Source organism: Peromyscus leucopus, chromosome 1, assembly GCF_004664715.2.
Source record: "Peromyscus leucopus breed LL Stock chromosome 1, UCI_PerLeu_2.1, whole genome shotgun sequence".
NCBI classification, from domain to species: domain Eukaryota; kingdom Metazoa; phylum Chordata; class Mammalia; order Rodentia; family Cricetidae; genus Peromyscus; species Peromyscus leucopus.
The window spans coordinates 37,144,208-37,158,637 of record NC_051063.1 but is presented as its reverse complement, the minus strand read 5'-3'; the positions used below and the strand labels follow the sequence as shown (position 1 = coordinate 37,158,637).

General features: G+C 37.8%; 1 protein-coding gene across 6 annotated transcripts in view; it reads right to left on the bottom strand.

The window, feature by feature from the left end:
* Window positions 1-14,430, bottom strand: part of Sorcs1 (sortilin related VPS10 domain containing receptor 1) — a 533,290-nt gene that overhangs the window by 247,584 nt on the left and 271,276 nt on the right. For all 6 annotated transcript variants that reach the window (XM_028874638.2, XM_028874643.2, XM_028874641.2 and 3 more), the window contains exon 3: window positions 1,453-1,552. In XM_028874638.2, the coding sequence (XP_028730471.1) occupies window positions 1,453-1,552 (100 nt within the window). The remainder of the gene's footprint in view (window positions 1-1,452; window positions 1,553-14,430) is intronic.

Here is a 14,430-nt window from a genome sequence, read left to right as displayed (position 1 = left end):
TGCTGAGCACTTGAAATGTCTAATGTCATACATGCCTTACATCTGTAGTCACAAGACAAGTGCTATCATTATGCCCATTTTAAGTCTAAGGACACTGTGCTTGGATAGATGAAGTGAGTCATCATAGTTATCTGTTCAGCGTTGAACTTAGATGGTTCTCCACTCCAACCATCCAAATTCAGAGTCTACATCTATCTGTAGAGCTGCTGTTACTAGATAACTTAACATTATTGGAGCCAGAGGGAACAGTACATCTAATACCACATGCATGTCAGAAGTATGTGAATAGCATCATAAGGCATTTGAGCCCTGATCCAGAACAACAGGGGTGGAAGAAGGATGGCACTTTTGGCATCCACCTGGTACTTTTGATATCATACTCAAGTTGAGGATGGTAGACCAGAACACAGGAAATTCTGAACATGCTAACAGTATACAATGGTGACTCTAAGAGGAGAGACTAGGTAACAATTCTGTTGTCAGGGTAACAGAACCAGTTTAGGAAATAATGATTGGCAGCACTCTGCTCGTTCTTGGTAGATATTATCTGTTCTCCTAAGGCTGGGATGCTTCTGGTTCACATGACAGGATTCAGGATGTGCTAATATAAATTTATAAAACAAATATGTAGATATAACATTTCTCTACCTTTGAGAGATTTGTCATTAGTCAAAGATTTTCTTCTGAGAACAAAGCTTTCTGAAGATAAGATCACCCCACTTGGTAGGAGAAAACAGAGACTAATATAGTAGAACATTTATGATTACTAAGGAGGAAGCACAGACTGTATAGTTGATTGCCACCTGTAACTCTCAGATAAAAGCAAGGTATTTGTTTTCTCTGGACCTCAGTTTCATCATATTAAATAAGGATGATAATTCCTAAGGCAGTCACAGTTAGGATCTGTGAAGAGATTAAAGCCACCTCTTCACCAAATTTCACTCTCTTTGGCATGCTGTACCTCCATCCTGACACTAGTGTGCAACCTGAACAAACCCGAGAAACTAAACGTCTATACTTCCCTGACTGTTATGGGATTTTGCCTTCCCTGACACTCTAGCTAATCTACATATGCCAAGTCAAGAGAAAGCAAAGGTGTGTGTTGAAAGCTCTCCTTTTATTTGCCTCATTAAGACTTTTTCTAAGTCTTGAGACTGGCATGCCAAGAATGTTTGCAGGACAGTCAGCAGGCTCTTCTTGGTAAGACTTGTCCCAGAAGCTGCCTTTCTTAAATAGAAACAACAGGGCTGGCCCCAACCCTTCAGTTTCACAGCTGCTGATTGGAAAATTATGAGACATCAGGCATGTTGCCACCTTAACACCCATCAACGTAATTTTACATCTCTGATCCTAGCTTTACTTTAATGGAATTTTAGGTAGCAAGAGTGGTTAGTCAAAGCAAAACAGGAGTCACGTCATGAATCAGTAGCAAGCTATATATCCATATCTTACCTTACGCTTGTTGGTCGGACACACATAGAGATAGCTTAAAATTGTCTTCAACCCCACTTTATCATTCAGCTTTTCATAGGTTGTCCCATAATCGGTTGACCTGTAATTCAAAAAATGCTTTAATGAGCACAGAATGTACGTCATTTGGCTGCTTGTCAGTGTAATGCATGTTTTACATAGTAGAATGGCTCTCAGGAGGCTTCTAAATGATTCATGCAGTATATAATGATGCTTAATTATGTACACAGTAGCATCATGTGAGTGGTTAACATTTGCATTTAAATTGAATTGGTAAAAATTAAAACACCATCCCTCAACTGCTCCTTAAAGTATGCACTTTGCATAATGGATGAGATTAATTAAAAAAGATTAATATATGAGGACACCCTTTGAGTTGACCACAAAAATAAAAGCATTTTTAGTAGATATGACGTTTCTAAACTTCTGCTTTATCTCTGACACAGTATAAAAATCAGGGTGTCCTGATTCGTCTACAAACTATGCTTTTTCTTGGTCATAGAATATATGGATTACTAGTTCCATCCAAGGTCTTTTGTCTTGGTCTCTGCCCCTTTTTTAAAAGCAAGGAAAATGTCTTCAGAACAAGTAAAATTTCACAACCTTCCTGATGCCCTTTCTAATCCTAAGCTGCATGAGTTAGAAGGGCATCAACTCTTGGCCCTGAGGTTCTTGTAAAGTCCTGTCAGTATTTAACCACTTACCAACAAACTATTAATTCAGTTAAATAAAACAGGTTTGATCATCTTTTTAATGAAGGTCTACTTTGTAGCCTAAAGTTTTAATTCCATGGCCTCATCATAGATAGTACAGCACAGGAGGGACTCTCAGAGTTCGAAAAAAGTGATCAATAACACCCAAATGACATATGCAAAGAGAACAGCTGAAAAATGGGCTATTGAAAAAAATTAATCCAGGTTCTGTCCCTTTCCTGTAGGTTGTTTTAATTTTACTTCAGCTTTCAGAAAATCACTATTGAAGACTATAGCTCTATAATTTCCTCTCATCCTCTTTTTCTCACAAAGGAAGTTTACAGTGAAATCCATTGTGTCATCTATATTTGTGGAGTTAATAAAATGGAGCAGAATCTGTTCTGAGTTGCAGGATGCAACACACAGGGCCTTCTCAAGTACCTTACAGCTAGCTCACCCAAATAACAAAAAAATTAATGAGTATAGTGTGCTGTGCACAATGATCAAGAAGCATATTAATAATACTTAGAGAATAAAGTTGGTTTAATTTGAAAAGCAAAACAATAGCATTTTAATTCGTTTTTGATGTTGATGACTCACAAACATCTACAGGATATAACGAGTGAAAGTGAGAGAGACAGATGGATTAACTGTCTCACTCTCTTACATTCAGAGCAAACTCAGGGCATTAGGCAGATGCTCAGCCATCCAAGTGCTTACCACACAACCCGTATGGCACAAATATTAACTCCAGCACCTATGCAAAGTCAGGTGGGGGGTGACAGGCAGATCCAAGGAGTCTCTGTCTGTCCAGCAAAGATGGAATTAGCTCCCTCCACATTCAGTAAGAGACCCTGCCTCAAAATATAAGGTGGAGAAAGACAGAAGAAAATACCTAATGTTAACTAACTTCTGGCTTCTACACACTCACACATGTATGCACACACATAGACTACACAAACCTGTACAAAAACAAGATAGAAAGCAATTGAGAAGACACAAGGTGTTGATTTCTTGAGATGTACACATGTACACACTCCATACATGAAGAGTGTACTCCAGACTAGACACTAGATCCACAAAGTTGTTTAAAGTTATTACTAGAAATAAGAATTTTTCTGACTTGGCATTCAGGATAGTTTACCTGAAAATGTTACACAAATGATAAGTACCAAAAAGCCAGGAATTTACAAGGCTTTTTTACAACATCCCACAGCATGGAAGAAGGAGCATTAAACAAAAGTACTTGAAAGAATTTGGATGTTTTCAGAAGAGATGATTTAGAAAGGGGAAGTAGGCAAAATCTCAGGCACTAGCAATGAGCCTATGCGAACACAGTGCATAACTGGGTTTACTCGGGACCAGTGTCTGGACCTCCAAAGTCCGACAGTCATCCCTTGACAACAAAGAACACCCCAAAAGGCTTCAGAATTCATTCAAAAGAATGTTTCTTATTATATTCATCTCACACCAATCCTTTTTCTCCTCAAATTCCCACTATATGTGAGGTGACATGCTGCTCCTTTCAAAGAAATGTTTAAGATTTCTTTCCTCACTCAGACCATGATTGATGTTCGGATTTTTCAATTCTTTCCTTAGCCATCCTCAATGGGCATTTCTCTGCTAAGACTTCCTAGATTTTTTTTTTCAACTGCGTGTGTGCATGCCTGTGTGTATGTGTGTTTGTGTCTGTCTGTCTCTGTGTGTGTACATGCAAGTACATATGAGTGTTTCCATGTTTAACTATTATCCTAACATGAGATGTAATAGAGTCAGTAACTCAGATTTACATTGGCAAAGTTCAAGAAAAATATAGATATGTATGTTACTACTTTATTGTCTGAGCAATACTTCATGTTCAAGAAAAAAAAATACAGAATCTCTCTGGGAGCTGGCAAGAGAAAGATGAAATGTACCAATGTTAGTACATTAGTAAGTTTCATGTAATGACAGCTGAAAATATAATACTTCACGGAAGATGTACGGGAGACTCAAATATTCTAGTAAAATACTAGAATCAGAGCTTAGAGAGGTGGTAGACAGTATAGAATGGGTGAAATGAAGAGTCATTTTTTAAATAATTTCTGAACCAAAACATTCTACAACAGCAAATAAGGATTTTTTTTTTTTTTTTTTTTTTTTTTTTTTTTTTACGTTTTATGTTCTTTCTTTCTGAATCATTTACATGTCAACTCACAAATCGCTTCTCTGATTTATTAAGCTGCAACTGCAAGGATTGTTTTTATAAAGTTCCTCTGGCAAAGCATATGTAGGTGCTTGTCTGTGTGAACACTTGTATGAGTGCATGAGTTCCTCTTTGTGTGGGTGTGCATGTGCCTGGGTATGCATGCTCACATTTCTGCTTGGTACTTGCTTGTACATGTGTGTGCATGTGTGTGAGTGTGGAAACATGTGCATGTATTTGTTTAACTGCTATCCTAACATGGCAAGATATAATGGAATGAGCAGCACATATTTACATTAGCAAACATTTTTCAGGGGTTATACTGCTTTATTTGGGCACATTTCCCTTATTGTATCTCTTCTCCATAGGCCTGGATCTTCTAAGGTGTCTGCTCTTATTTTGTGTGATTTATATTATCCTGTTTATCCAAAGCTCAAAAACAGATCCAACACTTACCAATTTTCCATTCCTAGAAGTTGAGATGTCTAAATATTGTGCCTCTTATAATAATGAACTGACCTAAAAAATAAATGACAATACATTTTCACACCCAAATATATAGTGTTTTACCATGTGTTTTGCAAATGTATTGACAGTATTGGTAGGTGTCATGGGTGGAGCTAACACTGGCATGGCAGTACAGAGGTGAAACCACTAAGCACCTGCAATCCCACTGGCATCTTGTCACTGCACTGTTGCCTGGATCGGTGCTCCTCTTGCTTCACCACCACGGCTGCTGTGTGAATCACACTCTGATTTTCCTCACAAGTCAGCGAAGATTTAGGGTGGACACAGCTAAGGTCCTCAAAAACCATCTACAAGCAGAGAGATTACTACAAGTGGTATTGGACCAATGTCTATGCAGAGCAGCTTGCATCCAAGTCAGAGATAGTGTCTGCCTGGCTCTATGTCCCAGAAGAAAATCCTTGGTGCCCAGAAGTTTCCCAATGCTGTTTTCTTGGTAGAGACATGAAAGTGGGAGTACCCTGAAAAAATGGACTTGGACTGAGTAGAGGACACAGACAGGCTCAACAGCAAGCTGATTGGAAACCAATGTAGCAGTTGTTAAACCTGTGAAATGGTGTCTCTAACAATGGGAAAAGGGGATAGTTTTCAAAATGTTGAGAAATGCTTGAGTAGGCAAAATTTAATGTTCCTTTACATTAAAATGTTTCACAGATTTTATTAGTCTACTATACACTAACCCCTTTGCCTGTCTAGTATATGTAGGCTTTTAAAAATCTATTTTGTTACAGAATACTTTCTTACGTGTTATAAAATGTGATTAGTGTTCTAAAAACCACACTCTGGGAAACACAATATTATTTTGTTTGTTTGTTTGTTTTTTGTTTGGTTTTTTTATTGTTGTTGTTTTTTTTGACATTTTTTTTTATTGTTGTTGTTGTTGTTGTTGTTGTTGTTTTTGAGACAGGGTTTCTCTGTGTATTTTTGATTCCTGTCCTGGATCTCACTCTGTAGACCAGACTGGCCTTGAACTCACACAGATCCACTTGGCTCTGCCTCCCGAGTGTTGGGCTTAGAGACGTGTGCCACCACCACCTGGCTGGGAAACACAGTATTCTTGACAAAGAAGGAAAACAATGACTGTAAACTTGGTTTCATAATGAAAGAAAGATAACAACAAAATTTAAACAAGTAAAATTTGAAAACAGAAATTTCACCTTGTTCTAACCACAATGTGAATATAAGGATAAATAGGTGATTTGATTTAAACAAATAAAAAGAAAGGATTTTAAATGTAGATCATACATAGACATATCTAAGATAGACTATATGTGGCCCTGAATTTTCAGGTTGTAACATTTCCAAAATATGTTATGAAGCAAGCATTTTCATCTGTAGGATTGTTCACAGATATGTCTATCTGTGGTAGATTAAAAACAACACACACATACACACACACACACACACACACACACACACACACACACACACACACAAACAACAACAACAAAAAACATAGCTTCTTTTAATAACCAGCACCAAAGAAGCCAAGTGCTTAAAAATTCATTACTGGAAAAGAACTGTGGCACTTGATGAAATAACATCTTGCCTAATTTTACTTTTAATTTTCAATCCCTGTGACATGTCTTAATAGTGACTTTTAGAACAGTTTACTAAATACACAGAACTCAGATGGGTGGATGTGAAGAGAAAAAAACGCACCTGAAGCATCCTGCCTATCTCCTAGGTAGTATTGATCTCTTTAAGATCAGGACATTTTCCATTACTTGGTGAAAGAAACAGAATGGGATATGACAAGCACCAAGAAGAAGTAGAAGTAATAAATGATTGGATCTCCACTATTACCTCTGGACATGAACAAATGAGACAATAAATAAACTCAGAACCACTCATAAACTAAATTAATTCCTAAAATACTTAGTAAAAATGGCAAGCACATATAAGCAAACTCTGAATGGTATCTTTCATTATTCATTTATATAATGGATTTTCTTTGATTGTTTGCAGAATTCATTGGACAACATTTACCAACACTCACAGTCAGTGCCCTCTAGGGCAATCTTAATCACTGCATATTTTGATTTACTTTGATGACAAGACATTAATGAAGCTATTATTGTATCTTTATAAAAGTGAGAGGGGGAGAGGGAAGAAGAGAGGGAGAAAGAGAGACAGAGACAGAGAGAGAAGAGAGAGAGAGAGAGAGAGAGAGAGACAGACAGACAGACAGACAGACAGACAGACAGAGACAGAGACAGAGAACATACTGAGGCAAAGTACCACTATATATCCCTGACAGGCCTGGAACTCAGTAGAAGATAGTTGCACTGAACTCAGAAATGATCACCCATCCTCTGCCTTTGCCTTCCAAGTGTTGGGACTAAAGGCATGTGGCACCATGCTTGACAACTTTGTTTGTCACACTTCCATTGCAGAATAGACTGCCATGCTTAAGAACTATAGTGCATATGATTATAAAAATCAGGTTTTGTTGAATGCTAACAGTGTTATCCAAGCACTTCACAAGCAGAGTTCTTTAATATGCTATCAATCACATGTTACAAATAAAAGACAACCAAGCTGTAACTCACCTAAAGCCAATGAGCTAAGAGATCTGTTCCACACAGGCTGAGGTTCCATAGCTGCTTCTATCAAAAACTATAGAAAAAGATGGTCTATTTGGAAAATCTAATCCAGCATTTCTTATAGAAAGGAAGAGAAACTGAAGCTGCATGATATAGATGGAAGCCTGGATTTTCCTTGTAGCCGTTGAAAGGACAGGGATATGTAAAGGAGAACCAATTAAAATGAAAGCAGGAACTCTCAGTGACATAGTGAAAGGAAGTTTGTGTTTAATTTATATGATGAGCCTTTATATAATTGGAACCATTTTCTTATGATAGAGTGCCTTGCTCTTTTCATGGACAGTATTTTCTTTTGTCATATTCAGAACATTAGCACTTAACATGACTATTGATAATTAGTTCAACATCTTATATTTGTCACTTTTTCTACTTGTTTCAAAACCTTGTTCTTTGCTCTGATTTTTCTGTTTCACATTTTCTATATTGTATAGTTATAATTACGTGTTTAGTGTGGTTTTTACTTTTTCTCCTTTTGTAGTCTATGAATTTATTTCTTTTTGTTATTTTTAAAGATTTGTTTTAAATTGTGTGTGTGTGTGTGTGTGTGTGTGTGTGTGTGTGTGTTTTCTTGGCATGACCATGTAGCTATGAAGGCTAAGGGGGTCACCCTGAAGCTGGAGTTACAGGCAGTGTAAGCTACCTGTAATGGGTGCTGGAACCACACTCAGGTCCTTCCCAAGATCAGTAAGAGCTCATAATTGCTGAACCATCTCTTTGGCACTGTGTCCATTACTTTGAAATGATAATGTTAATTTACAACTAACTCAAGTCTGCTTTCAGTAACACTGCCATTGACATCCCTCACTTATATATAGCATGTATATATACAGGTATGCAAAGATTACTCTTAAATGCATAGTTGGTATTATGTATGGCAAACTGATATCTGTTAGACTTAATAATAAAAGGACAAGGAAGGAAAATTGAACCTTCATTTGCTCATTCTCTGATGCTCTTCGTTTTCTTGCTCTAGATTTTTGCCCTACATTTGGCCTTCAAGCCAGGTTACTAACAAACACAAACAAAATGACACAATCTTTGTCTTTCTGAGGAAATTCTTACACCTCCTTCACTTTGAAGGTGTAATTTGGCAGGATATGGAATCCCAGGTTATTTGTCCTCTTTCGTCAGTTCCTGAAATGTTGCACTGTACTGTTTGTCTTCCTGTTCCCATGGATCTGAGAAGAAATTACCACCACTTGTCTGTACACAAGCTAGCCTTCGCTGCCTTGTCCCAATATTTTTGTCTTCCTTTTTGGTTTTATTGAGTTTGAACAGAATTTTAATATGTGCAGTTTTTATTTCTTGGAGAATCATCCCATTTGTTTCTAAAAGTTTAAAGATGTGATTTAGTATCTGACACTTATTTGCAAAATTCTCTTACTAATTTTGCCTTGTACTTTTTGTTCATTTCTCCTTTTTCTTTCTTTTCAAGATCCCTATGACATGTATGTTGCATGCCCAGAGTTGCCACACAGTACTTAGATACTCAGAGTTAGTTGGTTGGTTTGTTTGGTTTTCCAATCTTACTTTTTCTTTGATTTAAAAAAAAATTTACTGAGGATCTTCAGGTTGACACTCTTACTTACCTTAGCTGCATAAGTAGCTGTATCTATGAATGAGTCTATCAGGGTCAGTTTTATTCTTTGATAATGCTTTTTCCAGAATCCATGTTTATTCATTTTTTGGTCTTCCTCATATTTCCATAGTTACACTGGTTTTGTCTATTTTGTCTAGCAAAGCACTTAGAATGTTAAATATATGCCTATTTCCAAAATTTTGTTGGTTTTATTCTTATGTTCATTTTTGTTTTAGCTCTCTCTGCATTTCAGTCTGATAGGCAGTATGGATTAAAGGCACTGTAGTCCATAGGCCTTAAGCAACATGCTGATAATGTGGGAAAGAATGGGCATAAGCTAGACTATGATTCTTAGGATTTGGGTAGCCTGTGCTTACACTGTGAACTTACCACTGTGTCTTGGTCTTTTCTTGTGTTTATATCAGACAAGACAGCAAGAGTAAGACAGAATGGCGTATTTCTATGACACAGACTGTTTAGGTCTCACACATTTTCATCTGGTTGGCCTAAACTTAAATAGCTATTCCTGAGATCAGGTCTTCCTGAGAGGAGAATGCTGTACATTGATGGAAGTCATGATAAGGACACTACTTAGGAAACAACGGGGCCATTGTATTCATAAGTTCACAGTAGCTGTGGTTGTCTGCACAAGACTTGCACAAGGTTAAGCCTGTCAAAGTCTCAGCATGCATGGAAGAAAACCTTACTGGGCTCCCCTCTTAGCTAAGGTTCATTAGAAGCTGATGACTCCTAGAAGAGGGAAAGTCATTTTCTGCCAAGATATGGTTCCTAGAATGTTGTTTGTGTTAGAGGGGATGACCCTTAAACACATAGGTACACAGGCAGCACTAGCTGGACTCAATGAGTTTTGCATTTTGATTTATTTGGATTAGCTTGAACAGTTTGGGAGGCCGGGCAGTAGATCCAGGATCTGTCCTTGGTGCATGGGCTGGCTTTTTGGAGCCTGGGGCCTATGTTGGGACACTTTGCTCAGCCTTGGTGTAGGGAGGAGAGGACTAGACCTGCCTTAGCTGAGTCTACCAGGCTGGGCTGACTCCCCAGGGGAGACCTTGCCTTGGAGGAGGTTGGAATGGGGGGTGGATTGGGGGGGAGCTGGGCGGGGGAAGGAGGGATAATGGGGGAATCCGTGGCTGATATGTGAAATTAAGTTAATTATAATATATATGAAAAAAATCCTCAAAGAATAAATAAAACTGTATTTTAAAAATAAATTTCACAGTGAAAACCTTTATAACATACAACTAATATACTCTGATAAAGTACTTAAAAGAGAAATGAGACAAACAATAAATTCTGTACAAATATTTAAAACAAAAGAACAGAATGCGCTGTTCAATTTTGAGATTGATATTTTCTCCTCCATTTCTTGAAATGCAAAGGCACAAAGACCTTTCTCTGCTGTTCATTGTTAAGAAGGTGCTAGAGTCTGTGAAGGTAAAATTCACAAGAGTGGAGTCTTCCCCTGCTCATCGCTCTCAGACTGGGCCACTTGAGTGCCTACTGATCAATCCTTCAGTTCCATCCATTTTCCAAAATTCAGTACTTTTCCTGCAGAATTCACTGCCTGCGTATGTGTATACTAGCAAACTGTAATTCCCCAGGCCTATCTAACTGACCTGCCTTTAAAGGGGACAATATTTGCACTGTGCCCTAACTTCCATGAAGAGTGTCTAAAGAGTGAAGTTTTCTGATTCTTCTCATTTGTTATTAGGATGGTGGCAACTTCTGAGCTTTGTGATTTAAACAAAGACCACACACACACACACACACACACACACACACACACACACACACACACTTGCTTTCTGATGACTAAGCTCTTGAAGGGTGGTCAACTTCTTTTTGTTCATCTGTAAGTTCTTGACCTCGAGGGCAGTGTGGACATATGTCAGGTGCCTTCCTCAAGTGAGAGATGAATGATGCATGAAGCCTTATGGATAAACTCTGAACATATAATGAGCTGAGCCGTTCTGTCAACAAACTTAAAAAATATCCAGAGAACCTTGACTTCTCTACAGCACAACCCCTGAAGAAGGAAGATACACAGAGTAATAGTGTCAAGGTCAAAAAGCAATGACTCGGACTACCAAGTGAGGCTTGAGGAAAGGAAGCATCCGGACATTACTCAAATCATTGCCAATAAGATGTCCTGAGAGCGGAACAGTGTTCACCTCTAAATCATGCAGCTGTGACATCTGTATTTTGTTTCTTTCCTAAAATCATTAAGAACAGCCACTTTCATTGCTCCTTGTGCATTTGGTGGCATAAAAATAGCTTGCAAAGCCAAAGGCTCATTGGCTGCCTTGCAGACTCTGCTTCTTAATAACTTAGGATGCATGAGGTTAAAGCAGTGAGAATAATTTAGGGTTTTGAAAATGTTTGCAAGTGAGCCGACATTTAAATAACTTCATTATCATTCATTGACAGATTTTTTTAACCTGTCAGTGCAATTGATATTTCTATTACCATGATATAACAAACCCCTGCACATTTTAAATACAGTCACCAGATTCCATTAGCCTACCCACTGTCAAAAAATACCTCCAAATCCATTTTTCATAATACCTCAAGAATATAATAGGCAATCTACATCAAATGATGACGTGGAGCCGAAGGAAATTGTCTCCTGCTTTCTAAGGATTCTTCCCTGAAATACAGTTGCTGTCAGCCTAAACGTATAATTTAAATGTTCTGTTCAGACGTTATGGTGCATTCTGAACTGAACAAATTTCCTTGGACTTGCTAAGCTTCTTAAGCTAACTTGCAGACTTAGCTCAGGGGGTTAAATATTGAGTTTAAGGGAAGTTACATAATTCCAAAATGAAGATATTCCTGCTAAACTACATTTTACAGAATTTGTAGCAACTCATAAAAAGGTGTTTTGCTTTGTTTTTTTTCTAAGTGAAAGAGAAGGGTGCTTATGTGATAATGCATTCTAAATTTTCTCATCTATCTGGGTTTCCTATGCCCTTCCTTCTAGGTGTATCTTCATGTTGTGCTATTGATATTTCTAGTGATTTAGAGTGGGTTAGATAAGTTAGCTGGAGTATTTGATTAGGGTTGAAAGTGCATTGCTCTGAGGAAAATATGGCCCTACAGTATATAGTATAAAATAGTCACAATTCTTCCTCTGTATATTTGCCAGGATGCAGAGAATATTGAAGATAAGTGTCGCTCATATCTCCAGCATAACTGACAGTCTATTTTTTTTTAGTGTAAGAAAATCACCAAAATTTATACTGATACCTGACTATATAGGTTTAAAACAAACAAAAAAAATCAAAGGAATTTTAGTAGACGTCTCCAATTCAGCATTAAAGGAAGAAGCATTGTTTTTTTTGTAGGATTTATTTTCTTTTTGTTTTGTGTGTGTACATGTATATGTGTATATACAAGTGATCTTGGAGTCCAGAAGAGGGCATTGGATCCGTTGGAGCTTGAGTTATAGGCAGTTGTGACCCTCCTGGTGTGGGTGCTGTGAACTGAATCTGGTACTCTGCAAGAACTGTATGAGCTCTTAACACAAAGCCATGCCCTCAGGCCTCTAGAAATATTATTGTTAGTTAGGTCAATGATCATTACTTCTATCTTACACAAATGCACACAAACACAAACACACACAATTGCATACCCTGTTGTCTCCTACCTGTGCCCTCCAATCTAGGTCTATTTGCACCCCCAGGGCAGGCAGATGCTGTTTCTGCTTACAAAGAATTTTTTGTACTAGTCTGGGTAAAGTGAGTACTGACTTCTTTTCATGGATATGGCCTCTCTCATAGCTATATCTTTGGGAATGTGATACCCACTACTAAGCAGACAAACCAATATATTTTTTCAGAGGCAGGGGACCTGTATTCCTTCTCACCTTTGGAGTTTCCATTTCATGGCTATTATCCCTGTCAGGCCTTTCCTGACCCTGCCAAATAACCAGTGGTCTTTGCTCTTCTGGGACACTTCAGGATCTTCCACATTGTGCTGTCACTATCTGAGGTTTTCTGTATTAACAGACACCCTTCTTCAAATGTAGGGCTATGTTTCCACTTTCACTCTTCTTTATATCACAACTCATTTATGTACTTCACAGCTGGACTTACATACCTCTTCCTTTATTGAACTCTTCCACGTCCCTCTGCTCTGTAGAATGACACTCGCTGTTGTTCCCTAGTAACTCACCCAAACTCCTCCTTATTCCTTTTTCTAGTCTATGAGATATTTCATTCCACCCATCTGAGCTCTCCATCCTCTATTAGAATGCATGGTGTATTTATGCTTACTTTTCTCCATCTCCCTACTCCATTGCAACTACTTCATAAGAACTAACATATATCCAAACAATGCTGCTAACCTGAGATGAACAAACTACCCTAAAAAGTCTGCTGTCACTAGGAAATCTAATTTGAGAAAATTTACCTTTGATTTTTGCATTTGGAGGTATAGAAAGGGAGAGAAAGTATTTTCTGGAGATGTCGATGCATTTCTGTCAGGTAAGGATAACTAGGTACTGTAAATGCTGCAGGAATTAGTGACACATTAAGGAATAATATACACAATACATATTTTGAATATATTACATATTACATTACCTTAAAATATAGCTATGAGGGCTGGGAAGATGGCTCAGACAAAAAGGCTTGTAAGAATGAAGATCTGGTGTGAGTCTTCAGAACCCATGCAAAAACGCAGGGTATGGTGGTATGTGCTTGTAACTTCAGAGCTGAAGAGGTGGGACAGGCAAATACTGGGCTCAATGACTAGCGAACCTCACACAATTTGGCAAACTCCAGAGGAGTGAGAGATACTGTCCCCAAACCAAGACAGGCAATATGTCTTGAGGAATCGCACCTGAAGTTGACCTCTGGTTTCCACACACATATGCATGGACATGTACAAATACTTGCATGAACATGCATATATGGTTAGGGATAATACATGCATCCATTAACTCCACTGGTAAAATACATTAGAGAGTGAATGGATGTATCTGTTTAGTTTCATAAGATATTCTATCATATGACACATGTCTAATATCCAGGCATTTCTCATCTAACTGGAAAGACCATTTATCATACTGAGGTCAGTTGTTCACAACCAATATGATCCTCTATACATAACTACTATTCTAAATAGACTGTGAATATATATTGAGTTCCCAACACTAAACTCTGAGCTATAGATTTATAAGCTTGATCCTTTTACATTATTATAAACATTCTATGACTGCAGTAGTGGCAAGATCCATATTTTGCAGCTAGAGATTAAAACTACAAAGTAAAGAACTTGCATAATTAATGAGGATAGTCTGGATTTATGGCTGATGTTTTCCCTTTTGATGAGTAGTAAAAGAATAAAAAT